The sequence below is a fragment of the Phytophthora infestans genome, genomic scaffold (assembly GCF_000142945.1).
Source record: "Phytophthora infestans T30-4 supercont1.19 genomic scaffold, whole genome shotgun sequence".
Taxonomy (NCBI): Eukaryota; Oomycota; class Peronosporomycetes; order Peronosporales; family Peronosporaceae; genus Phytophthora; species Phytophthora infestans.
The window spans coordinates 635,379-661,764 of NW_003303740.1; the positions used below are offsets into that span (position 1 = coordinate 635,379).

The window sequence follows — 26,386 nt, forward strand, 5'->3', positions numbered from 1 at the left end:
TTACGCTGCCAAATTTTCGAAAGCTTGTTGCCTATATGTCATCTTACTCGCCTAACGTAGGCGGATCCACAATGCTCACTCGGAGGAGACGGCCGTCTAATTCCTGACCGTTCATCTCACTCGTCGCCTCCAGCGCCTCGTCGAAAGTCGAATACACCAGGGACGCCCATAGATGCATGGAAGAATGATCAGGCGTCACCAGCATGGCCTCCTCTAACGTTCCGTAGTTCGCAAACACCTGCCGCAACCGGGTCTCGTCGGTCTTCCAGTGTAAACCTGCGGTCAGAGACATAAGTATCGATTAAAGCATGGATGCATTAGGCTTTCCGCATCAAAATGAGTTCCTACCGATAACGGAGACGTGCGTAGACAACATCCGATAGCTAGATGAAGCCAAAGATGGCATCTGGCCGCTCTGGCGCAGCGTCCGCAGCGCCAATACTCCCGTTCGCATTGCCATTGCTCACTTTTTGCATTGAAAAGCAGCGATTCGTGTGTTCTTATATAGAGACAGCTCTCTACAAAATCGCATCTCACACAAATCGCGACGCAGCAAAGGAAGAATCCCGCTTCAAGTGTCTCGCCTGCGCTGCACAGGGCGTCTGGACACTCCTTACTGCTTTATATCTCCTCCATATACCCATATCTCCATTTAAGTTATCATTTTGCGGTCGAGAAGCCGCAAGAATCGCACTTAAATGGCTCAAGTAGCGGGCGATAAAGTGATGACGGAGCTATCGACCGTGACGCCTCCAGGAAGCAGTGGAGGCGATGCCCGTCCGCGTCATCGCTCTTCGGCCAGTCGGCAGAGTGTGCTGCCTGTGCTTCAGTTCTGGAAGGCTTTCGATCTCGACAGTAAGCGCGTGTTGCTGGACTCGCAGGGCAGCACTATGAAGAGCGAGAAAGATGCGAGCGTTCGCTCCCGAAAGAAGCTAGCAGAAATGACGAAGCAGTTCCGACGTCTAGCGACTGACACTGACAAGGCATCAGGAGCGGGGCCACTTCTCAAGGCCTACCAGGAGGAAATTGACAACTTGACACGTCGAGCCAAATTCTCTGAGAGCGCCTTCTTCCAGCTGTACAAAGGCCTTTACGCTGCCCCTGACCCTGCTCCAGCTTTAGCAGCGGTCGCTTCAAGTTCAGGAACCGACGATTTAGCTGAAGAGAACAAGAAATTGAAGCGAGAGCTCAAGGAGTTCGAGGTCGAGTTCGCTTCATTAAAGAACCAGGACATCACTATTCGGAAATTGGAGGAGCAAGTCGCTAGTGCTGCGAGGGAACGGGAGGATGCACTGCATCAGCAAGTGGAGAAACGTACACGAGAGCTAGAAGATCAGCTGGAGAACGCTCGACTGGAGTGGGCACAGCAACGCCGCGACTACGAACGCCAACTGGAAGCTTCTCGTGCTGAGCTGCGTGAGGCGTTTGCCAAGATGGATGCGATGCAGTCCGATCTGTTTGCACACAAACAACGCTCGGGGCTAGCTCGCAATGCTTTTGATGCCGAGATGGAGGCTATCTCGCAGGACTCATTGTTGTCACAGACGCTGCAGTTGGAGAATGCTCAGCTCAAGAAACAGTTGGAAGAGCTGCTTAGTGCATCGACGTCTTCGGAGATCTTCGATGCCCGATCGTCAGCTCTTCCTAGCGATGATAAAGGCAGCGAAAGCTTGCAGTCGGTTAGTGAGATGCAGGCGGAACAAGACGCTGTCGTCGCTGCGTTGCGTCAAGAAGTTTTCCGTCTGAAAGAGACTCATGCGACTGCGAGTGTTGCTGCGACAGAGGAAGCCAAGCGACTGAAATTTGCGCTAGAGAATGCCCAACAAGCTCAGAAAGACCTTGAAGCGCAGCTGGCATCGCGTCCAACTATCGAGAAATTCCACGAAGTGACGAGGAAACTGCGAGTTTTGCAGCAATTGGAGTACAATATCGTCGATGAGGACGAGGAAAGGAGCAAAACTTCCTCAACCGACGCAGCAGAGAACAACGAAGCTGTAGATGGTCTGGAAGCGGCTACAGTTGAGGTGGAACAGATCCTCGTGTCTCGTGTACGTCGTCTAGAACACTCGTTGCAAGAATGTGAGCGGACGCTTCAATCGCGGACAACACAATTGCAACAAGCTCAAGGCGAACTGCGCGACCGTGATGGTAAAATTCGAGAACAAGCGACTTTAATTCGGAACCTTGAGGAGAATGTGGCGGCATTGGAAAAGGCTCGACGAAACCGCACGGCGGGCGTGATTGGTGGGGACATTGGCTCCGAGATCCTCCTGGATGCCATGGAAGACCAATTCACTGGAACCTCTGGGTCCTCACGTGGTCATGCGGTAGCAACAACAGACAGCTCAACCTCGATCGTGGCCACTTCGTCGGACAGTAAAATGCTGGAGATTGTTCGTGGACAGCGTGATCGCTTCCGTGAACGTATGAAAGAGTTGCAAGCCGAGAAGAACCGTGTAGAAGAGCTTGCGCAGTCGTACAAGAACACAGTGGCGCGTCTCGAGACCGACAACATGCAACTGTATCACAAGATCCGCTATCTGCAGAGCTACGGTGGTGACAAGTCTGGACGTGCACGCATCAAGCCCAACTTTTCTGCACTGGAAGATGGCAGTGCAGGTGCATACGACGTTGAAGCACGCTACCGCAGTATGTACGAAGAGAAGATGAATCCGTTCGTGCAATTCAATAAGATGGAGAACCAGCAACGCTTTACGAATCTCAACCCGGTGGATAAGATCCTACTGACAAGTGCCAAGCTGCTACTGGGCCACCGAATCACTCGCAACATGGCGTTCGGCTACATCCTGCTGCTACATTTCCTCGTGTTTGCCACGCTCTACTCGTTCATGCACGTATGCGGAGTCACAAACGACTCGTAGACAACTTGCAAACTTTTGCAAAAGAAACGTAAACATTTGCATGTGAAATGGTAAAATTGCAAGTTGAAGCGCTAAAAGTGATAATCACGTACGATTTATCTAAAATCGAGCGAATTATTACCACTGAGGCAAAAGGAAGTTTTGTAGTTTAAAACACAATCGCGATGGGAGTGTGGCAGACTGCGGCGAAGGTGGCGCTGTGGCTGCCCGTGGGCGTGTCAGTGAACGCACTGGGCGTAAGTTGGGCGAGCGTGAAGGGCCGCTCAATGCAGCCAGCGCTCAACGACGGGCTGACGCAGGACAATGTGCGCGACCGTGTGTTGCTAGACAAATTTTCGGTGCATTTTCGATATCGATATCGACGCGGCGACGTGGTGGTGCTCGAGTCGCCTGAGGCGGCGGGCGAGTTTATGATCAAGAGGCTTACTGCGCTGGAAGGAGATGTCGTCATGGACCGCAGCGGAAACTACTGTACGGTGCCCGTGGGCAGGTGCTGGGTGGAGGGCGACAACCCCACCTTCAGTGTCGATAGCAACTCGTTCGGCCCCGTCCCGCTCGCGCTTATCGACTCGCGCGTCATGGCCGTGGTGTGGCCGCCAAGCGAGATGAAGATAGTTCAGCCTAAGCTGTCGGACCGCGTCAACAACGTACCGGTATGATAAGGGGCAGAGGACTGTTTAGAGTTGCTTTGGGGTAATGCGGTGGATGCGAAGCTTCGTTCGATGTTTCTCAAAGGGTGGCATAGATGTTTGTTGTGACTGAGTGGTCATCGAGTTCAGACACTTCACCGCACACTGGAATTTGGTACAGATGTGCCTCTGTCTTAGGATTGAGAAGTTGTTCGTAGCCTACGAATCGTTGGTCAGAATGCAACGTCGGACACAGATGAAACGCTCAGCAGCTGACAAGCTACTGGAATCGTGCGCTCTCTTGCAGCTCAATGTCAACTTTAGATATAATACTTCTGGCTTCAATAGTCAAAGCATTTAGCACAGCACGCCTTGCATTGCAATAAAATGGAAATTTAAGTCATGAAATGTGCTGATGAAAAAAATATCTTATCGATGTGGTGCAATTGTGCAAGTGAGCACCGACACCTTAGCTACATGAATTCTTTGTAAATACACATCGAACAGTCTATAATACAGGACAGACGTCGCCAGTAGGGGCGCCGATAGATAAAGGAAATGCCTGTCACGAGACAGGAGGCTGTAGCCTTAGTTGCAAAACCGGCGGATGCGAGCCGAGTCCGACTGGTTGATGAGCGCATTGGTCTTGCAGTCGATGGAGCAGAATCCGTCGGCAGGAGCGAGCGCCTTTTGGAACGACTGCGTGCAGTTGTGGCACTTGCTCGTCTCCGAGTGGATGGCCGTGTCATAGTGCGAAGTGCGGTTCTCGATGGCGATCTCTTCGCTCAGGATGTAGAACGCGCTGCGACCCGATCCCTTCCAGGGTTTTAGCGTCACGTAGCCATAGTCCACGAGGCGCATGAAGAGCGCAGCACAGCCGGTGCGGTTGGACATGATGCCAGCGTCCATAAGCCAGCTCACAGCCTCGGACTGTACGAAGTACTGGTACTGGACCTTGGAGCGTTTGTCACGTGAGGTTTGGGCCAGCACATCCACCGCACGGAAGATAAGCTCCTCCTCAACGTCACCCAGCTGCTCATTGTCCGACGACTCGCTGGACGCAGCAGCAGACTCAAGCCCAGATAGCGAGTCCGTCGAGTCGGACGTAGCCAGCGTGGACTCGGCCAGCGCGTGACAGTGCGTGCACACGCGTACACGGCCTTTGTAGCCGAGTTCTGGTAGCCGGACGGAGAAGGGCGAGCACTCACCGCAGACGAGTTCTCCGCAAGCGCGGCAGTGGTGACGACGGCGCGTCCAAATGGAGAACTCGTTCCCGCAGCACAGACACGAGTCGCTGTCGGTGTCGGGGCGCCACTGGGGCGGACTGCCGCTCTCCTTGTTAACGTCACGTAGTGCCAGAGGCGAGTCGCAAGCAGTCACCGATACACCCATACTCGAAGACGATGTTGATATTGAAGTGCTTCCCGCTCGTTCTCTGGTCGACGTGCTCAACACAAGGAGAATCCGAAAGTGAACCGCACACCTCGAGCGGAACCCGAAGTTTTGGACGAGCAACGACAGACGGGACGTTCGACAAGTGGCCCTGTCCCTGTCGCCCGCACATCACCGCACATCACAAAGGATAAATGAAATAATTTACCAAATACTAACTTTAAAGTTTGTACTTAATATCGCTCAATCATCCAATTATCACACGATAAAATAACAGGATCCTTCGAACTTTTGTTTCAAGTCTACTTGATCAGCCGCACCCTGATCATTGTCCATGCCGTCAGAAACCAATGTATACCAGTGGCTTTCGATACGTAGCTATCGCTGCTTACATTAGCCTACCCGGCTACCTCGGCGATTTACTGCACTGAATCGGATTTCTGAAGGAAGTGGAGGGCTGCGGTTCATTTCGCAGGCATCTTTAAGGATTTGCGGCCTTCTCCTCCGAGAGAGAGGTTAGAAATTACAAGTATAACTGCATCTATTTAATACGTGGCATTTTGCAGCGACCCACTTGTTGGCGACTATATAATAGCGACTAGCGTCGAAGTGCTGCTGTTTCGACTGCGAAGCAACGGTGTTGTACGCCATGGCTCTCTAACTCTGGCCAGGCTCAGTTCTCGGAGGTTGTGGGGTATGTAGGCACAACTTGTGCCTACAAACCACAACTTGTGCCTACAAACCGGAGGGAATTCTCGCTCAAACTGATTCCTTCTCGCGTGACAAACTAGCCAGACGAGAAGAGAACAACTTGCTCTCCAGCCGGTTTGAAATCAGACATTTCGCTACGTGAGTGCTTTTCACCCAGCTCGCCCTTGCAACTTGCAAGGGTAAGTTGCAAGCTTGGTCTCGGGGCCCGATGTGTCTACAGGAGGTCCACAATTGATAATACCCATGACGAAGCAGTGGTATTGACTAAATACCACTGCAGGCATCTCGCCTGGATTGATTGAGGAACCGTCGTTTCTGCAGTCAAACGACCAAGCAGCTTCAGTTCGCAATGCCGGCGCCGCTGGGACACCGCCTTGAAGAAGAACTTCACATCGGGGCAGAATTGTTCCGAGGCAATATTGTCGCCGTGCCGTGCCGGCAACTTCACCATGGCTATCCACGGTGGATTCCACCGTAGTTTCACATCGCTCGGTGCTGCTTCAAGCATCGCCTGCTGAAAAAGACGGCCATCTGCTCAAGTTGAGCCTCAACGGCACAACACCGTCTCTCTTTGTAGGCAGCACCTTGACTCAGAAACACAACAGTCCGCTCGGTCGTGAAAGTATCGTCATACAGTGAGTGGGGTGTTGCAATTTAGTAACGAGTTGCTACTACATGTACTAGTACTAGCAACACTTGCTACATGGAATACATGCAGCAGCCTGCAATACATGTAGCGGAGGAATTTCCTCAGGAAGCTGTACATTGCGCATCGAGCCTTAGAGTTGGCCGGTCGCCACCTGTACGCGAGGAAGCCCACGAAGCTGAGCGGGTCCGCTCGGCTTGTCTGCTGCAGCTCCTCCTCCTGCTCCTGGAGTCGCTGGACGAGTGCTTCACCGACATAGAGCACAAGAGACGGCGGGCGGCGCGAATTATGCATTCTTTTTGTAGGCTTGATTATCGGTACAGTTCAACACTTCATCGATTCAAAGCCTGCACACGAGCCCGTGATAATGTAACAAACACTCGCTCGAAATCGTGATGAGCTGTGCAACAAAATGTTACACGTAGTATATTTTATTAAAAATTGAATTTTTATCTTCGCTGGCAAAGAAGTTCTTAAAAAAAGCAACACAAAGTCAAAGCATGCCTCGACAATGGAGGCTTCAACTTGGAGCGATTGAACTTCAGAGCTGGTAAGGTTGCCACGGAGACAGGACCCACGCATGTCAACGCGTGTTTTGCTGCACCAACAGAAACTAGCCACTTTTGTAGTGGAGCTCACGTGTTCGCTCGTGATCACAGCACTTCGTGTAAGCTTACTGCACCGATGCCTATTAATACAGCGCTGCACAGCTCAATTCTGCATTAATGATAAAATTCCATGACGAGCGCATATCGAGCACTCCGACGACGGTTAAGTTACATGACACTGTCATTGACAAGGCTGCCGAGTCGAAGCCGACAGCGTAAGTGGGACGACACTGGTTGTCACAGCTCGTCATCGTTGCATTGGCAACGCCAGAGATTGCCAAGCGAACGACTGCCAGCCACTGACTGGTGCTGTGAAGCCACACACACCCGCGGTCTCCGCTCAGTCATCTCTATCGATTTGAAGCCGCCCCCGAAACATTGTGACGCAAGGAATGGCTGAAGAGGTGTGTCAACACCTCGAATCGATTTACCCAACAACATAAGTGGCGTGCGCTGAGCGCCACTAGCTCATGCGGCATGAGTCATGCCTTACCGAGGCATGGATGGACTGAAGCCTTGCAATACATGTACAGTACCTTACATGCAAAGGCAAATGTATAGATGGCCCCATGTTACGCTGAGAATTGGTGTTGCAATTCAACAGCTCCTATCCATCGGCGCCCTCTTCAACATGCAACAGTGTTCCGTCAGGTGTTTATCATCCCCGCTTTTGCGCAAATGGCTCCATCGCCACAGCCACCACTCAATCTCGCTTTCCCGCGCAATTGTAGCCACTTCCTGATCTTGCCGGACATGTCGCGCTGAAGCTGCTTCGACTTGATGGCTGCACTGCATCGCTCGGTCAGATTGCTATGATTGAAGTTGCCACAGAGTGATGATCATTTTACAATCTTTACAGACAATAGAGCCGAGTCCCGCACAGCACACGCTTTATGAGCGTCTTTCGCAGCGAGACCACGGGGGCACAGCCTCGGTCTTGCCCCGAATAATATTCCAGCTCGAGAAAGCCTGCTCGGTTCACGCCGCCTTCCTTGTTGTCCTCCTTTTCCCAGCGACTGGGTAGTTTCCATCCTGGAATACCTGCTTCGCCCTGCACCAACGTGAAGCTCTGGTTCAGCCAGTTCTCGCCCGGCTCCCCGATAGCCAAATCCACCAGCACCTTTGTCATCTCGCGCTCGTCGTAGACCGACAAGTTAAGTGCGTAGAACCGCTCCGGCGCCATGGGATTCATGATGTTGAGCCAGCCCAGTATATGCGAACACACCTGTTGCTCCGCTCTGGACATGGCGTCGTAGATGCCGTAGAATTTATCAATGTCGATGAGCCTCGAGAAGAGAATGCGGGCCGTCTCCGGTCGAGCGTGGAAGGATGCCGGCATACAGGCAATAATCTTGGAGGCCTGTTCGCACGAGAGCCAACGATCGCAAATTGCCGACTCGATCTGCACCAGTTTGAGCCCCACGTTCTCCTTTGTGGCCCCAGTGAGTCGAAAGGTGTACGCATGGTCTACTACGAAGCCCCAGCCACGTTTTAGGATAGAAGCACGGGTCTTGTTCCAGAATTCGGATTGCTCTTGGGATGCTGTGCGCTTCACCTTCATCCTCGATAGTCCCGTCAGCTCAGCTATTCCTTCTTCGTTTACTTCAGCATTCAAGTCTTTTCCGATTCGCTTCGGTTGTCGCTGTCCTCTCGCTCTTTGGGCTCGTGTAGGACCAAGAGAACCCAGTGCATCGGGCAGTACGACGTCCATTTGGAGCAAGTCAATTAGCTGGTCAAACCGTCGATCACTGATCTGCCTATTGCCTCGTTTCGGGCGCGTGGTACTCACGTAGTCGAAGCACAGTTTACCTCGACGAGGTAGTGAATGAAAGAAAGTATTGGTAAGCACGATACTATGGCCATCCAGTTCTTCATTGCGGAAATTCTCCCAATTGCCATGTTGGGATGTGTCAGCGCGACCTGATCGGAGCTTGGAGAAGAGTTTCTCACTCTGAGCGACTTCTGCCAGTTTATTTAATGCAATCCGGTCTTTGTGCTTGGCCAAATCGAACGAATAATGTGCTGTCGGATTCCCTAGTACAACCGAGTACGCACTGCCCATTCGAGCTTTGAGACGACACCGTTGCATCAGTGTCAACGTTCTAGCAACGAATATTTGCGCTTCTTTTGCCGTAAGCATCTGTGGCAGCAGTAACGCGATTGCCTCGATTTTCTTGCTCTCAGGTTTCAAATAATGGCAAGCATCTAGAATCTGATACGCTTGAGCTGCCGTCAGTCGGATTTCCGAATCGTACATGGCTACATGGAAGAGATCATCTTGTTCCGCTTTGGAAGTGGCTACTTCCGTAATATTTCGGATCAAAAGTTCAAGGCCAACTCGCGAGATTTTGCCCTGACGAAACGCCTCGTCGTTAGTGGCGAAAGCTTCACGATCGTAGACGAAATCGATCTCCAACTGACCGTCTTCAGGGATTATCCAGGGTTTCTGAGTCGAGGCATCTAGCAGCGAGACGAGAGGAGGTTTTTCCTCCGTGTCGTCTTCGCCTTCCTCATCTCGTCCGAGTAGTTTACTCTTGATTCGGTCCAGCAATTGGCCTTGTATGAACTCGACGAATTCGTATTCCTCCATCTCGCCATCTCCGCTGATATCGTACGTAGTGATCGCATTTTCGATTTCTTTCTCGTCATAATTGTGGATTCCCAACATCTTGAACGCTTCCTCGACTTCATCCGCGTCGATTTTACCCGATTGGTCTTCGTCAATCATCTGGAACACAGCGTGGAAGAAGAACGCACTAAATTCGCCTTCCTCGAGAAACCCCGATCTGTTGTAGTCAAATTTCTGTAACATGGAAGCTAGACTTTCCATTTCAGGAAAAAGTCCGATCTGATTTAGAACTGCCAAAAGTTCGTCTAGATCCACCGTTCCAGATTTGTCTCGATCTACATTAGAGAACAGCGCATCCAGTCCTCTGGTTTCTAGTGTAGTTTCTTCTCCATCGCTGCGGTTAGTACCCGCACCTTTATGTTGCTCAACCACCAGATTCTCCTTTTTAATCAGCGTAATTGCTCGTTTGGCAGCGGTCGGAGACTTGTACTCGATACGCAAGAATCGACATCCTTTCCGAGTTGTGGCGAGACGCACAAGCTCCATCGCTATCATTTTATCGTAAGCGTCCCGTAAATTAAGCGAATATCTGCCAGCAGGTTCTCTTGGACTGAATATTCTAGTGGATTTCGCGTTAAATACTGGCAGAGATAGCACGTTAAAGTCTGCATTGCCACGATCAAGTGACGCTGCCGAGTTTGGCCTTTGACTCGTAATTTTAGGCACAATTGCTGGTGCTGATGCACCTATGGGCATGATATTAGCGCCCAGGTTACATGCGTGCAATTCGACAGTACACCCGACCTCGGCTCGGTTCGCACAAAGTGCAGCCATGAACAACTGTCCGCCTTCTCTTCCGATGTTGTTGCCATTGAGTTGAAGAGTGCGTAAGGTGCAGTTAGAACGAATGGCATTTGCCAGCACCATCGCACCTTTCACGCCGATACTGTTGTAGGACAAATCCAGCATTTGTAAGCTCTTGTTAAAGCGCAAAGCTTCGCCAAACATCATGGCTCCAGCATCTGAACACGCGTTGTAAGCGAGTTTGAGCTCCACCAACGTACCGTTATCACGGATAGAATTTGCCAATGCAATGCTGCTCTCAAGACGCAGATAATTCCATGATAAATCGAGATGTATGAGAACCGGATTCACGTGCAGCATTTTGGCAATAGCTTCGCCGCCTGTGGTAAAATTCGGCTGGACAACGTTAAGATTTTCCGCTTTGCCAATGCAATTTCTGCTCATCCAGAGACGTTTGATCGACTGATTCTTCTCAAACGCAGTCATAAATGCTGCACACTCGTGGTCGTCGATATCAGCGTTGTCTACGTGGAGCATTTCTAAAGTGCAAGCTGGCGACACGAGATACGACTGAAGTGTTTGAGCACTTTTTGGTCCGATTTGGTTCTGGGAAATGTCCAGTCGACGGAGATTCATCGTCAAACTGCCTTCACTCACAGCTCGTAGCAACTCATTTAGACCGTCGTCGCCCAATCGATTGTCTCGTACACTGATTTCTTCCACGTAAGGTAAATCGTGCACGAGACACTTGGCAAATGCAGAAATGGAGGCATCTCCGAGCGATTGGAACGAAAAGTCAAACACTTTTGTGTTTCTGTTGCGGATGAGAAAAGGCACGACAACTTGATTTTTAGCAGCACAGGAGGCCAGGAAATGCGCTCGTGGAGATAATTTATCACGGAGTGGCAGCTCTGGGTGGTTCTCAATGGGCATTTGTAATGACGAGGCTCTGGAATTGAGTCGCGCCGGGTTCAGTTCGTCACTCACTTTTTTCATTTCCAACGAAGATGGGTACATTGGGACGAAAGTGCTCTCGGAACCAGTATGTATGTCATCTGTGTCGTCTCGTGGACGTTCAGTGTCTAGTATCGACGTTGATTCAATGGCAGAAGACACACCTACAGCAGCTTTACTGTCCATGAACAAATATGGTCGAGAGTAAAGCTGCTTGTACTGCGCGTAGAATTTCTGTTTTGCAGTCTTGCCAAAGTAGTCGCCATTACTTTGGGTAGCAAAAGCTCCTTTTTCGGATATTCGACGTAAGCGTAGAGCCCTTGCAGTCGCGTTATCTCCATTGGCATCGGCATTATGATTGACTCGCGCTTCAACTTCAGTCTCAGGAGTCTGTAAAATGTACCGTCACAAAGTCAATGAATCGGCATAAAATAATGAAACAAACCGCTGAATCTACCGTTGTAGTGAGCTTTTCGCCATTTCTTAAGACTAATTCTTGGCTGTCCTTGTCGAATTTTTCTTGTAGTGTTCTGTCATTCTCCTCCAAATAGAGGTTCAGGTTTCTCCTAGACATCAAGTCTTTATGCGACTCAGACTTCGCCAGTTTCCGTTCTCGCTTGCTTGTGAGTAGCCGCTTGGACGACATTGAGTTTTGGTGACGTAGTAATGGGATTGGGCGGGAAACTGGAGCTGCTATACTCTCGAGTTCTCGATTCTCCTCATCCGGTACCAAAGGATCATCTAGAAGCTGCATCGTTCGCAAATAGCGACGTTTACTACGGAGCGGTCGAATGTCTGCTGGGATGACTATCGGTGGGTCCATAGCCAGTGGCTCAGCAGGCATCTCCGGAAGAGGGACAGTGTCTCCGAACGTGTTACTAGTTTAAACAAGGTTAGTCTGTGTTTTATGGTAGAAATTCGTTATGACTTACCGATACCACGGCACTTTACTCTGCGTCTTTTCGCGACGACCATTGTGTACATTTAACGCATCAACTTCTTCGCTGAGAGCTGTGATGGAGCTAAGCCGGCGGAGTATCGGAGCTGTTGACACTTCTTCGTACTGCATTCGCACAAGATGGCTACACGTCGTTTGCGGAGAAGTTGAAGTTATGTGGCGTACACAAAAAACTACGATCTTGAAGCGTCGTGAAGTTCCCGATTATTAAGTTTAAGGTTCGTGGGGGGAATATGGCCACGCCCAGGACGTCGACGCTGACAGCGGACGTGGTTATGAACCGGGCTGGGGTCTATGATCTATTGGCGCTGAAAGAGGTGACGTTTTTTTGTGTGGGTCAAAGCCCTGTGTCGTGTTTGAGAATAAAATATTAATTGTACGACTAGTTGATTCTGCGAGATGAAGAATTGACAGAGGTAGATGAGACTTGCGCTCAAAGTCTGGCGTCACTGGAGATTCTGTCGCTGTCGCACAACCGCTTGACATCGCTGGACAATTTCCAGTATTTGGTCAATCTGATCGAGGTTCGCAAAATTATAACGTGAAAAAAGTTTTAAATTATGCTAACGAGATATTATGAACAGCTCAACGTGAATTTTAACCAGATCGAAAGACTCGACAGTCTACAGGTTGGAGACGGCGCAATTGAAATTATTCATTTGCCGTACGGAGAGTCTCAACCTTGAACTTTTACTCGTTGTAATATTTGCAGTGTAGTGGGCTGGAGAAATTGTTTATCGCTAACAGCCAGGTTTGAACGACGAGTTATATCGATCGAATTCATTTCTCTTACTCTTCTGTCTCGACGTTTCTAAAGGTCGTTGACATTTCTCCTCTACGCAAACTTCTCAAGCTCAACACGCTCTCGGTCTATGGAAATCGCATCACTGATCTTGACTCAGCATTGCACACCTGTCGGAGTCTACCGAGGGTACAACAAATTTGTAAACCTGTTTTTTGCCATCCTAAAGTTTAATAATTGTGCTGGCTTAGTAGCTGCAATCACTGGATCTGGGTGGGAACCCCTGTTCGCACGATGTTGTAGGGTATAAATTCCGGGTTGTGAGAGCGCTTTCGCGTCTCAAGAAGCTGGATGGGGACCACATTACTCAGCTCGACAAGGACTTGACCGAAGAGTTCTTTGCTACAATGCACAAGAGCGCACGACCGAGCATTAATGGATTTATTGGAGCTCGGCCATTTACTGCACCTGCTGCCGGAGTACGAGGAAGGTTGACAGCCTCACTGTCGGAAACTACGATCTCAAATGGTACAGTCATCAATCAATAATTTTGCCAAAATCAGGACTGACATTATTTGTATCTAGGCATCGACCCATTTGCGAGTAGCCTCATGCCTCGTGGCAATGTTCGCTTGTTTCGCGATGATTTCCTAAACAATAATCCGATTCTACTAGAATATTTGTCCCAGGACGCTGGGAGCGCTCCAGTGAATGAAGGGAATACCACGCTTTCCAGTGATGGAGAAAACTCTCTTCCAGCCACATCGGGATTCGTCGATAAGATGCGCGGTGCGAACCCATTGCCAAAGAATGACACAGAGACTAGTGACGCAGACTCGACAAGCACGGACGGTCAAAAGAAAATCAGCTTGTCTCCGAATGTGTCAACGTCGCATTTGGGCGTCGATCCCTCGGACCCCAACACTACAATCCGGAAGTTACTGAAACACATCGAAGTGCTGATGGTAAGCGTGCATGCATATAGTTGACCGTTTTCTTCTTTAGCTGATTGTAATATGGTAGGAAACACTGGACAAGTACAAAAACCATCAACTAAACGCAGTGAGTGAGTCGTTGTTGGAGGAGAACAAGCAGCTACAAACCGAAAACAACAACATCCCGATCCTTCAAGAAGAGATTCAAGACTTGAAGAAGCGGTTAGCCAGAGCTGAAGGAGATCCGGGCGGAGCTAAAGTGCAGGAAACCAAACGCGTCAAGTCGTTAGAGGTACGACATGCAGTTTTTATTCTACATGAGTCGCGATATTTCTAACCTTGCATTTATCCAAAGCAACAAAACACAAGTTTACAACGAGAAAATGCGCGACTACGAGAAATTCTACTTCGTCAAACAAAAGAGACGGAAGAATCTCTTGACGTTCTGAAATCTCCTCGAATACTTCCAGACAACGAATCATCAAAAGATCAAGATGATACGATGCTTAATCCCCGACGTTTATCTCACTCAGGAGTAAGTTCAAACTCTTTCTCTTACGGTAAAGCTCACCCGTTCTGTTGTAAGCACAGCTGCTTGATGAATCGGCGTTAGTCGACGTGGAGTTGACGGAGCTGATCCTACAGAACGAAGTCTCACTGGAGCTCATTCGAAATGTACGTCACTGAAGATCTTAAAAATAAAAGTAAGACTGACAAATAATGCCAACTAGGACATTAAAAACACGAAAAAGGAGTGGGAAGAACAATTCCAGCGGGCAAAAGCGGCGGAATCCGAGCGAGTGCGTCCTCAGACGTCTATGGGGTTCACTTCCAGTAGCAACAGACCACGAGAGAGCTTGGACAGTTCGGTCACTGTAGCGCAGAATGGAGGTACGCACACCCATATTCTTTGTGTCCTGGAAGGCGCACTGACTCTTTCCTACTGTAGCTACGCGAGATCGACGACTGCACACCTCAGCAGGGTTTCGTCATGGACCTGAGGCGCATCTGCTTGGACAAATGCCAGTACATCCTCTCACCAGCATTCGCGAGGCCAGTCGTGATGGCAGCTCGACAACCAACATCCTTACCTTATAAGCTACAATAAATTGCAGAACCACAGCCACCCCACACAAAAGATACAAGCAAGATACATTTTGTTTCACCCTCGGTCAACTTGATTGCTGTCTTCCATCGGGCCTTTCATGTCTTGCTCGGGTGTGCAAGCGTTTAGGACGTCCCGTGAGCAGCCGCATCAGGCCACGTGCCGTCCTCTAAGACCGGCCAGTTGGTGGAGTTTCGCTCATGAGTCGGTACTAAAATCTCGCGCGTACTAACATCCACTTGCGAGAGTTCTGCTCCATGACATCCACATACCAGACTCAAGTTATTCAACGAAGCAATAACCCAAAAAGCTACAGCTGTCAAGACATACCTTGCAAGGTGAAATTAAAGAGCGCAGGGGCCGACACGTCGTTCGGGAGCTGGAGATCTTTCTGCCGTAGCTCATCGAAGAACGGATGCGCCGCAGCCTCCAGCGGTTTCGCACGTCTGTAAATTATAGAGAGCATCAGATTTAAGAACCTCCAGCCAATTCGTTACAAACTTCTTTAAAAACTCACCGCTTCGGGTCGTACACCAGCATCTTGGACAGCAGGTTTATAGCTTCGGGTGGCGTTCGAGAGCGGAAGATCTTGCTCCAGGAATGAGCTTTGATCTGCGGGAACTGGAACTCCGTGTAATTCGGGTTCATAGCTTCGATCTCCTCGCGCTGCGGTGTGCCCAACACCTTGATAATTTCAACCAACTGATCCACACCGCTCTCTCCAGGGAACAAAGGCTGGCCCAGTAGCAGCTCAGCGCACACACAGCCTAGTGACCAAATGTCTATATAAATTATCACATGCAACAAAAATAAAATATAAATCGTCAGCGTATGATAAATAAAAACATAACACAGCGATAAAAAACCTACCAATCGCTGTGGTGTAGTCCGTGGCGCCGAAAATCAGCTCCGGGGCACGATAGTAGCGCGAACAGATGTACGATACGTTGGGCTCGTTCTTCTGTAGCACTTTGGCGCTTCCGAAATCACAGAGCTTTACCACGTGAGATCTGGGGTCAAGTAGCAAATTCTGTGGCTTGATATCGCGGTGACAGATGCCCATCGAGTGGATATAGGCCAGCGAGCGGCAGATCTGGTAGATGTAGAGCTTCACCAGCACGACAGACATGTACTGCTTGGCCTTCTGTAGCTGTCTGGCCACGCCATACACAGTGTCGGGGATGTACTCGAGCACGAGGTTCAGATACAACTCGTCGGGCTTCTCTCCGTTGCAATAAAAGCAGTGCTTAAGTTGCACAATGTTCACGTGGTGCAACTGCCGCATTATCTGCAACTCTCGGTTCTAATCTCGACAAAAAAATAATAACACCAAATAAGAAAATAATAATATAAGAAAGAATAAAAAAATGAAACTCACCTTGAAGCGCTTGTCTTGCAATACTTTCTTGATCGCCACGATCTCACCCGATTCCTCCACTGTGGCCTGGAACACGACGCCGAATGAGCCGTTGCCGATGATTCGTTCGGCCGAGTAATGGATCGTTTTGCCCTGTTGGTGGTAAAATACGACGATAAAGTTTAAGAAAAAATACGCAACATGTCAGGACTTTGACGGTCGTACATCTGACAGTGTGTGCATCGAGTCGCCCACGGTGATGCCTGTGCTCTCATTGCGCAGATCCTCCTTCTTCTTCGTAGTGGACGCCGTGGTCTGGACGGTCGCGATATCGTCGTCCACGCTGAGCTGGAGCGTCGGATCTTTGGACGCCGGCGGCTTGGAGTCGCTCATGGCGGCGGAACGAGAGCAGCGAAATCCACTTGGGCTCGGGAGGCTTTGATCTCTACAGACGGGAGTTTTGTAAGGAGGGCGGAAGACAATACTGAATCCAAGTCAAATGCGTTTTTATTCCGAGCGGATATAAGAGGCAAGGATTGGACAAAATGCAGACCAATCCGAAGTGTCAAACAGATGGGGTGAAACTTCAACTTGCGGATTGCAAATTTCGTTCTGCCATCTTGGCAACAATTTGTTGCATTGGCAAATGGGAAGGAGTTGAGAAAGTGGTGGTTGCAGCTAAATGTGGATGTATTGGCTGAAAGTGAGGGCAGCGCGATACATGTACACGCATGATACGCTACGTGGCGAGGGATGTTCATCGCGATTTGCGCGGTACAAACGCTCAAATTCTAAATCCATCGCCGAGATTGCCAACTTGCCACTTGCAAGTTGCCCTCATGCGAATGACCATCAAGAAAGTCAAGGGCGTCGGTGGCAATATCCTTGTTTTTCGAATCTAGTTTAATTCGCTCGTTCCTGGAGGAGTATCAATGTAATTCCCTCGTTCTGCTTGGTTGCGAAGTGATAATTCCGTTTGCGTTAAACTCGAATGCGGGAAAAATTTGGCGGTAGAACGTTCTTTGTTGGGAGAATCTGCGAAGATGCATTGCTGGCCACTATAATATCGTATTTGTGTCTGAGAACTCCGAAACGAAAGCCCCGAGCTCTTGATGGTGCTTAATCATTTGCCTGACATTTTATTTCTAGAGCCCGAAAGTGAAACTTGTTGGCAAAGTATGAAGTATCAAGCGTTATTCACGCTATTTGAAGCGCTTATGGTTTCGGAGTGAAGCACGGGATGATGCGCATGTCAGATAGCAGAGCAGCAACATGCACCAACACCTCTTGCATTCAACAGGAGAAGTCACTCATTTCTCATCGGATCTCACGATGAGCATCCACCAGACTTTGCCTTCAACCGCGCGTCGCCCCTGGTTGTTGCTAGCAGGATTATGTTCCCAGCTACTTTTTCGAGGAGATACACTTATTAGTGCACAGAAAGATTCGTGGGATCCCCATGGCAAGTTTCCGTCTCCAACGCTACTCGTTAATGCAACTACCGAGCAGTCAAACTTTTGCACACCACGTCATCTAGATTTGATGCGTAGTAAACCAGTGCCCACGAACGCTTGGTGGGGCAATCTCGTCACGTGTGATAGCACCACCAATGCTACTGGACCCATCTGGTCGAACCCGTTTGCACTCAGTGTCGAGGATTCAGGCGCGTATGGCTTCTCACTCAGCTATCCGTACCGCAACAGATTCTTCGGCGGAGTCACAGACGGCGTTGCCAAGTACTATGCGCACCCGAAGCGTAACGAAATCCAACTAACCGCTTTCGAGTTCGCGACGTCGATCCCGGATATGCAGGTTACCAATTGGACAGACTTGGGCGTCACCGTTCAGCTTCAAGCCCCGTCGTCGACCGGTACCTTGAAATCCAGCATGGTGAGCGGCATGGCGTACTTCACCGCCACGTACCAGGGTCTTACCCCCGAGATCCTTTTTGAGGCTCCCATTGCTACCATCAATGGAGCCTCGGTCAGTGTTGGAACACGCTACTCTGGGACCAAATTCAACGTCCTTGCAGTGAGCGGTCAGCAGTGGTGGATCCACGTGTACCCGACTTCATCGCAGTCAAGCGGCATCCAACTCAATCTGGCAACTAGTATGATCCTACAGGGCTTGAGCTCGTTCGACGGTGTGATCCGAGTCTCGGTCATTCTTGATTCCACACAATCCAATGCACAGGACATACACAGCAGCTGCATTGTCACGGGAGGAGATGTAGAGATCACCAGCGATTCAAAGTACGCGTTCAAGTGGAAGACCGACGGTGATTGCTCTAAAGGACTTTTCCACTACGCGTTAGACCACCACACCAAGTCTCTGACTGCTGCTAGCGTCACTGAAGTGGTTAATGCCTCGATGTATTCGGCCACAAGAGGTCTCATGAAGGGGTTTGTCACTGTGGCTTCTCCGCCTACGTGGGGTTTCTACGAGTCTCGGAACATTCCTATAACGCATTATCCACGATCTCGATTGACGAAAGCTGCAGCTTTACAGCAAGATCTGTTGACGAAGCTACGCACAGATATTCAGAGTATTTGGACTGTAGCAACGGACGGGAGCTACTACTTCACCGGTAAAATGGTGCAACAATACGCGTCGTTGTGTCTAATGGCCAATGACCCGGTGATTGTTGGCACGGACTTGTCGCTATTGCGTCGCTGCGTCACCAAATTGGAGAGTGCCATCACTCCCTATCTCGAGAATAGCTGGAAGTACAAGCTCAAATACGATGCCATCATGGGAGGCGTTGTGAGTTCCGAGGGGTTCGTGACGGGGGATATGAACGCCGACTTCGGCAACACCGTGTACAACGATCATCACTACCACTACGGCTACTGGGTGCACATGGCTTCGGTGATAAACTACTTGCACCCGACATGGACACGTCTCGGGGAGCTCAACAATATGACGCGGTTACTACTCCGTGACGTTGCCAATCCTTCTCGTGAGGACCCCTATTTCCCGAAATTCCGTGGCTTCGACTGGTTCCGAGGACACTCGTACTCGCACGGTATGACTACACTTGGAGACGGCAAGGACGAAGAGTCCACGTCCGAGGATATCAACCTCGCGTACAGCATGGCGCTGTTCGGTCAGACTACAAACCACGAACGCATGAAGGACATCGGTCGTCTCATGACCAAGATCAGTGTGCGCTCCATCCAGACGTACTTCCTGTTTGACAGCACAAACACCATCCACCCCGCAGCGTATCGCTCCCGAATGGTGCCCGGCATCTTGTTCGACAACAAGGCCGACTACGCGACGTGGTTCTCCGCCGATGAGTACATGATTCACGGCATTCAGATGCTACCGGTGACGCCAGTCACGGAATACGTGCGGACGTCGACGTTTGTCCAGGAGGAATGGGACAACATCTTGTCCAAGCTGGACATTGTGAAGAACGACGAGCTGTCCAACTCGTGGTTGTCGCTGCTGTACCTCAGCTACGCGCGGGTGAACAAGGCCAAGGCGCTGGTCAAGCTCAACCAATGCACCACCATGATGAACGGCCTCTCACGCTCCTGGGCGCTCTACATAGCTGCACAATACTAACGAAGTACTAGTCACCGGTACACGACAGCTTTGCTAACAAAATCTTAGCAATTGCTTTCTCAATTCTTTTGCCACTTCGGCGCTCTAGCCACGTTTCTTGCCAGCGCAGAGTTGCCCTGAGAGCAGTTTATTGGGATCGCGCTCTTCAAATTCCGCCAGGAAGAGCGCGCGCAACACAGCCACAAGTTCCACGCGCTCGCTCTTCTGTGTGTCAGACTCAGCTTTCCCACGAGTGTACGGAGGCGTTTCAAGACTGGCATCGATCGCTTCGACAATCGCATTGCGCACTTCCAGTAGCAGTGCAGCAGAGCGGAAGGAGCTCTGGAAAACCACCCAGTCGTTCACTCGCAGCCCAATTGTCTCGTTGCCGTCTTTGTCCTTACGTCGCAGCTGTGGCAATGGCTCCAGTGCATAGCTGAATAGACACACAGCCAAAGGTAACACAAGACTGGAGGCTGGAAGATACACCTGCGACGTGTGTAGCTTCACTGCGTACGTGAGGAAGTTACTCGCTCGGAACGTCGCCACTTTGTAGTTGATGGAACCCGGATGCATCACGACAATCCCGTGGTTACGTTCGCGAAGTACTGCGCGCTTAGGGCCATACGCCATCGGGGGCTCGGCATGTACCAAGTTCGGAGCCAAACCAGCATACAGGATCGCAGATATCGTCGCCAACTGCTGGACACTCATACGCTCGTCTTGTTCCTTCTCCGACGACGGCAAGAAGCCCAGTTGAGCCACAAGACCTCGGAACTGACGCTTGAGTTTGCTTACTTCACGTAGTCCTCGATGACTCAAGAAGTTGCTCTGACAGAAACTCTTCTCGCTAACTCCTGAGCTCTTGCCGTGCTGTACAACATAACGCCAGGCCTCGAAAGCGTTCACGTCGGTGAGTAAATCACTCGCAGCAACCGCGAAAGTCTGTCGAGCTTGTTTCATTTCACTCTGACGACCAAAAGGAGCCACAAACGGCGACTTGGTTTCCAGCACGGCCGCACAAGTACTCGCAGCGTCAAACACACCAAACAGCGCGCCCAACAAGAGCAACTTGCCGACCTTCACGTCCACAGGCAGTCGAGCCAAATGCGCACCCAGTTTCGTCAGCGCTTCGTCTTGTCGACTCAAAGCGCCAATCTCGAACAACTCTTCTAGTGCATCCTGGATACTAGCGTCGTCAGGAGGATCCAAACACGCCCGTAAGAACTCTCCACAGCCGTCTTTCTCTTCTCCACCGGCACCGAATGTCTTGATCTGCAAGCACAAAGACGTTAACGGGGCGCGACGGATCTCAGGCACAGGCTGTTCAAGCATAACGGAGCGGAAGACAGACTGCGGGAAGAGACGGAAACACGAGCCTCCACTCGTACGCCCAGCACGTCCAGCTCGCTGCTTGGCGTTGGCACGTGCGACCCAGATCTCGTCCAGCACATTCGTGCGACGCTGGGCATCGTGACTCATCTGCTTGACGCGTCCAGTATCAATCACAACCTTAACGTCATCAATAGTTAGCGACGTCTCGGCGATATTAGTCGCTGCGATTACACGAATAACACCGGGACATTGTCGGAAAATACGCTGCTGTTCCTGTGCCGACAGCGACGAGTGTAGCGGTAGAAACTCAAACTCTCGACCGTGAGGATCGTGACGCAGCAGACGACTGCCTCCGAGTATATCCAGTAGCGTCGTGATCTCTTGAAGACCGGGCAGGAACACGAGAACGGAGGCGCTTTTCTTGTCGCTCGTCGATAGAGAAAGTAGATCCGTCTCTGTCGTGATATGCTCCAGTAGCGCTTGGATGAGTTCGTAATTGACGACAGATGGATCCATGCGTTCTAACGCGAGCAATGTGGACTCGCTGTACGTCTCAGCTAACATTTGCTGGTGCTCACTTGCTTTCGTCTTCGAAGAGGAGCTCGAAGAAGTCCACGAGACCTGCTGGGAGTATGAAGTGCCTCCGCGACCAGAGATCGTAACTTGAGTCGAATTCCTGTCCGCGCTGCTTCCATCTACTGGAATGTAGGAGGAAGATTCCTCGTCGACGACAAACTGGGTCTTTTCAAGCACATCTTCGAGGTAGAATTGCTCCACTGGGAATGTGCGACCGGGGACTTCAATCATGGGACACACTGCGGCACCACCAAAGTACTTTTGGAAACTCGCAGCGTTCAGGGTAGCGCTCATAAGAATCACCTTTAGAGGCGGCAAAGTACCGCCAAACTTCCTGCGTCTAGCTGCGTTACCGTCAGCGAGAAATTGACACAGCATGGCCAACAACACGTCGCTCTGGAGATCGCGTTCGTGCACTTCATCCACAATCACGTGACTCACTTCTTGGCCTAATGTGCTTGGATCTTGCAGCTTCCGAAGCAGAATTCCAGTCGTACAGAAGAGTAGACGCGTACGTCGTGTCATGCGCGTCTCAAGGCGGATCTGGAAGCCTGTGAGCGAGTCTCCTGTGCCCATATTGACTTCACCAGCTCTTCCGAGACTCGTTCAGCCAGACTAATAGCAGCGAGTCGACGAGGCTGCGTACAAACGATCTGTCCACGTGCACCGCCAGACTCGGAAAGCAACAAATCTTCGAGTAAAAACTGCGGCACCTGCGTACTCTTGCCACAGCCAGTCTCGCCGGAGATCAGGATAACGTCGTGGTCTGCTAACATCTCGACGACTTGTGTCTTGAATGACGCAATTGGCAAAGACTCGCGCTGCTGAAGCTTTGATCGGTACGCACTTGAGCGCATTCGCTTCTGTAGCTGCTCTCGTAGCTGTTGAGACAACTGTAACGCAGCTTTGCGGTCGCTTTCGCTCTCTTCTTCTACCTCCACTTCATTCACCGCTGCTGCCGTATCAATTGTTGCCTCCTTGACCGTCGTATCTTCGTCCGACAGATCGGCATCCCAGTCGTCCACACTCCAATCCTCCAGCGTATCTTCAGTAGTCTCAGCCTCCTTCTTACCAGCTGTAGCCGAAGGCTTTGCTGGTATCTCTACGACAGCTCGCTTCTCGGCTATCTCGGCTGGAAGAGTATTGAAAATCTCAGTCAACAGCTCGTCTTGTTCATCGCGATTAGCAGCTGCTGCCGCCGCCTCATTGTCTTGCTGTTCCTTTACCCACTTCTGCCACATATCACGGTACATTGGCGGTAATACTCGATAAAGCGGTAGATCTGGTGCCAACTCGAACAATGCACTGGTAGCGACAGCATCCTTGGCGTCTGAAATCGACTCAAACCCTTGCGCTGCGTCTGTGGGATCTCTCACTGTGACTTCCTGCTTCCCACGAGTTTTGCTACTCAGTACAACCGCGTACAAGTGTCCTCCACCGGGAGCGCGAGGCAGCTTCTTGTACTGCGGCTTCTGGAATCCATTCTTGCGGCAGTGCTGCTTCAGATGATCACGCGGCGACTTCCCAGTCCACGGGGCAGCCGCAGCAGCTTGCGCTTGAGCAGCCTGAGCTGCTGCTGCTTGGACCTTTAATATGTTGCGCCCTTTCTTGTTCTTTCCTCCTTTCCCCTTCTTCCCTTTAGACGCTTCGAGGTCTGCTGCTGCCTGTGCCGCAATGAGCGCCGCTGTGTCAATAGCTGCACTCTTTTTAATCTCCTCGGCCCTCACAACGGTCGTCTCGGCCTCCTCTAGCAGCCCGAACATGCCACCATCCTCTTCATCTTCCATTAAAGCGGTCGAGGTTCCTTCTTCAGTCTTTTCCTCCAGCTGAGCCTCCTTCGTGTCCTTCGCGTCAGCCTCATCATGCTCGCTGTCTTCCATCCCTAAAGCTAACGCCAACAACTCGTCGTCTGCGTCATCCACCACGTGCTGAGACGAGGTTGAGACCTCTTCTTGTTCTGGAGGAGAGATAGGCTTCTTCTCCTCTTCCTTGTAAGTATTTTTTTCTTTCTTGGACTCCTTCTTCGACTGCTGTTGCATGGGATCTCTCCAGCCTCGAGCGAGCAATTGACGTCGTGTATCTTGCACCTGATCGTTCAGTTCTCGGGTCTTCTGCTTGTCCCCGCTTTTATTTTTCTTCTTGCTCTTACGTTCCTTCAGACGATTCAACGCCGCTACCAGCTCACTGTAGCGCTTTTCCAGCTCCTCCAGCTCGCGAGCTTCTGGCGTCACTTCGGCCTCTCGTCGAGCCATTTCCTCTTCTCTAGCTGCCGTGTTCAGCACGTATTGCTGAGTCCACGAGAGCGCTTCTGTCTGCTTGGCATCCCCTTGGGGTTTCTCCTGACTCTCCTGGTCCGTTTTGACGATTTTCACCTGTTCTACCTTCTGCTGCTGCTTGTGCTCTACCAGTTCTACCTCTTTCTCCCTCACGGAGACGTTCACCTCAGCCAGGAGCTCACCGCTCTCGTCTGTGCCTTTAACACTTAGAAGATCTGTAGGTAGAGCTCGTAGAGTGGAAGGTAGCTCGTCACTCGCGTACTGCAGCGTCAGAAAGCGTAGTGCGTCCTCCAGCGAGTTCGTGTAGGCCAGCGCCTCTTTGCTTTGGGCCAGCGATGCGCCGTAGTCATCACGCAACGAGCGTAGCGCTCGTGCCAGTTTCTTCTTCGTACGCTCCTGCAGCTGCACGTCCGCGGGATCCGACGACGTGGCTAGTACGCCTGGGCGGAAGAGCGCGCGCTGAGTTCGTCGACGGGATTGGAGGACGCCATCGTGCACCAGTTGCTCTAGATCCCGGCGGAACTCGAATCCACGGTCTGGTGGCGTTGTTGCCATTTGGGATTGACTGGTAAACCCCTCGGTAGTCATACAATCATTTTCTTAAAGATTAACGTATTACCATTTGAAAAGCAACTTAAGAAAATTTTATACAGGAAGTATCCTGCTCAGCAGTAGTGTAGCTTTTATTTTTCGAAAAGTTAGTTACAGAAACACAACCGACCAGCCAATTGCTTGTGTCCAAATCGTAAGAGGTTTTCGACAGCTGTGAGGTTTGAACTCACGCGGGTTTCCCCAATGGATTTCAAGTCCATCGCCTTAACCACTCGGCCAAGCTGTCTGCACAAAATGCTTCAAATAAAAGTTTTAATCATATAAAATTAACTAATAAGCGTCACACAGCAAAGAGGATTTTTGACTTGAGAGAGCTTACAAAATCTCAGTGAACGGCAGCAGTACTCATCAAGCGGCTGATTTTGCCGTATTTTCTTGCTCTATGGCAAAGCTGAAGCATGTTGGATGCCACTCGGCATGTGACGGGGTCTCACAGCACCTTGCGCTCGAGGAAGTTGGCTTCCGAGAGTTTACAAACTCTCAGTGAGCAGTAGCTCACAGGGTTCTTTTGTCGAAGAGAGCGAAGTGACCAGTTTAAGGTAAGCAGCTAGCTGAATGTATTTATAGGTAGGCTAAGCTTTAGTTACATATGCAAACTATAAGTCATCTGTAGTAAAGCTATGTCATCGGCCAATAATTGGCCTGGTACCATTACCAGGTATCCCGAAGTGTTGATGTGTCATTCCTTCATGTAACCAGGGGTACAGTTGGGCTACGTACCCCGTTATATCCTCCCCCACTTAGGTTCGGTTTACGGACCAATCAGAATAAGGAAGTGTACGTCACAAACTCTCATTATCAATTTGAAATACATCGACTTGGCTGTGATAGCGCGGCGGAGGCTCCCTCCACAGCTAACGGCTCGAGCAGCACGTAAGCGCTCTTTTTCTCGGTCTCCACTTCGACCATTAGCATGCCCCGTGGCACTGCGAAGAGCGGTGTGAAAGCACACTATAAGGCTTCTGCCGGAAAGGCGCAAATCAATACCACTACGCCTCGCGGCAAAAGCTCTGCACTCCAGAAGGCTACTAAGGTGGCCGCGGAGGCGATCGGTTCACCGAGTGACGCGGCTGCGATCAAGAGTGCAAGCATGCGCCGAAGTCCTACAGCTTCGGTCTCTCCAGACAACCGGCCGAACCCGCGGTTCGTTGGCCATGAGTTCGCTTCGGGTAGTGAGGACGAAGACGAGGCCGACAGCAATCACAATGCTCCTGTGGGCTCCGTGGGAGGTCACACTCCAGTTCCCAGCGAGCACGACGATGACAGCGTGCACTTGCTCGCTAGTGATCACGATGATCAGAGTCCCAAGACGCCTGTGTGCTCTGAGAGTGCTGCCGTCAAGGCTAGGGCCCTCTCAAAGCTGGCGCCGACGAGAAAGAGAAACCTTCTCTTGCTCGCCGAGGGCCTTGCGCGTTCTAAGGCTGATAAGACCACAGCCGAAGACATTAACCCTCTAAGAAGAGCACGGCTTCCAAGTCTCCACTCCGTGAGGAAAAGAAGACTGGTTACTCTTATCGGAACCTCTTTGGATCCTCGGATGAAGAGAGCCAGGAGGAAGAAGAGATGACCATCTATGAACCCCGGGAAACACCAACGATCTCGACCACCAGCACGTGTACCTTCAAGCTTCTCAGCGCATGTGTGGGGATTCGATGACGCCATCCGTCAGACAGGGAACTGCAATCAATTCAAGAGTCTTTTGACATCCCGAGGAGTGCTCTGGGGCTGACCTCTTTCTGGAGATTC

General features: G+C 50.8%; 9 protein-coding genes across 9 annotated transcripts; 4 read left to right on the forward strand and 5 right to left on the reverse strand.

Moving 5' to 3' along the window:
* Window positions 1-43: 43 nt before the first annotated feature.
* On the reverse strand, window positions 44-460 carry PITG_10992 (uncharacterized protein; the record flags this gene model as incomplete). The annotated part of the gene is made up of 2 exons (XM_002901736.1): window positions 44-276; window positions 349-460. The coding sequence occupies 2 exons, from the start codon at window positions 458-460 to the stop codon at window positions 44-46; spliced, it is 345 nt and encodes a 114-aa protein (XP_002901782.1).
* A 90-nt stretch (window positions 461-550) lies between these two features.
* On the forward strand, window positions 551-2,882 carry PITG_10993 (CASP-like protein; the record flags this gene model as incomplete). Its single annotated transcript, XM_002901737.1, has 2 exons — window positions 551-1,633; window positions 1,685-2,882. 2 exons carry the CDS (start codon window positions 699-701, stop codon window positions 2,880-2,882), a joined length of 2,133 nt encoding a protein of 710 aa, XP_002901783.1.
* A 164-nt stretch (window positions 2,883-3,046) lies between these two features.
* On the forward strand, window positions 3,047-3,541 carry PITG_10994 (mitochondrial inner membrane protease subunit, putative; the record flags this gene model as incomplete). The annotated part of the gene is made up of 1 exon (XM_002901738.1): window positions 3,047-3,541. One exon carries the CDS (start codon window positions 3,047-3,049, stop codon window positions 3,539-3,541), a length of 495 nt encoding a protein of 164 aa, XP_002901784.1.
* Window positions 3,542-3,905: 364 nt separating this feature from the next.
* PITG_10995 (uncharacterized protein) lies at window positions 3,906-4,970 on the reverse strand (the record flags this gene model as incomplete). The annotated part of the gene is made up of 1 exon (XM_002901739.1): window positions 3,906-4,970. One exon carries the CDS (start codon window positions 4,901-4,903, stop codon window positions 4,100-4,102), a length of 804 nt encoding a protein of 267 aa, XP_002901785.1.
* Window positions 4,971-7,721: 2,751 nt separating this feature from the next.
* Window positions 7,722-11,237, reverse strand: PITG_10996 (uncharacterized protein; the record flags this gene model as incomplete). The annotated part of the gene is made up of 3 exons (XM_002901740.1): window positions 7,722-8,417; window positions 8,472-10,102; window positions 10,184-11,237. 3 exons carry the CDS (start codon window positions 11,235-11,237, stop codon window positions 7,722-7,724), a joined length of 3,381 nt encoding a protein of 1,126 aa, XP_002901786.1.
* Window positions 11,238-12,386: 1,149 nt separating this feature from the next.
* On the forward strand, window positions 12,387-14,928 carry PITG_10997 (uncharacterized protein; the record flags this gene model as incomplete). Its single annotated transcript, XM_002901741.1, has 12 exons — window positions 12,387-12,470; window positions 12,540-12,677; window positions 12,738-12,782; window positions 12,866-12,904; window positions 12,971-13,084; window positions 13,150-13,385; window positions 13,500-13,860; window positions 13,919-14,134; window positions 14,186-14,365; window positions 14,422-14,505; window positions 14,562-14,742; window positions 14,789-14,928. 12 exons carry the CDS (start codon window positions 12,387-12,389, stop codon window positions 14,926-14,928), a joined length of 1,818 nt encoding a protein of 605 aa, XP_002901787.1.
* Window positions 14,929-14,965: 37 nt separating this feature from the next.
* PITG_10998 (Glycogen Synthase Kinase 3 beta) lies at window positions 14,966-16,741 on the reverse strand (the record flags this gene model as incomplete). Its single annotated transcript, XM_002901742.1, has 6 exons — window positions 14,966-15,185; window positions 15,266-15,381; window positions 15,453-15,717; window positions 15,806-16,238; window positions 16,314-16,445; window positions 16,518-16,741. The coding sequence occupies 6 exons, from the start codon at window positions 16,683-16,685 to the stop codon at window positions 15,061-15,063; spliced, it is 1,239 nt and encodes a 412-aa protein (XP_002901788.1).
* An 883-nt stretch (window positions 16,742-17,624) lies between these two features.
* PITG_10999 (endo-1,3(4)-beta-glucanase, putative) lies at window positions 17,625-19,862 on the forward strand (the record flags this gene model as incomplete). The annotated part of the gene is made up of 1 exon (XM_002901743.1): window positions 17,625-19,862. One exon carries the CDS (start codon window positions 17,625-17,627, stop codon window positions 19,860-19,862), a length of 2,238 nt encoding a protein of 745 aa, XP_002901789.1.
* An 84-nt stretch (window positions 19,863-19,946) lies between these two features.
* On the reverse strand, window positions 19,947-24,583 carry PITG_11000 (ATP-dependent RNA helicase, putative; the record flags this gene model as incomplete). The annotated part of the gene is made up of 6 exons (XM_002901744.1): window positions 19,947-22,295; window positions 22,340-22,687; window positions 22,736-22,807; window positions 22,862-23,532; window positions 23,824-24,088; window positions 24,194-24,583. The coding sequence occupies 6 exons, from the start codon at window positions 24,581-24,583 to the stop codon at window positions 19,947-19,949; spliced, it is 4,095 nt and encodes a 1,364-aa protein (XP_002901790.1).
* Window positions 24,584-26,386: the final 1,803 nt, after the last annotated feature.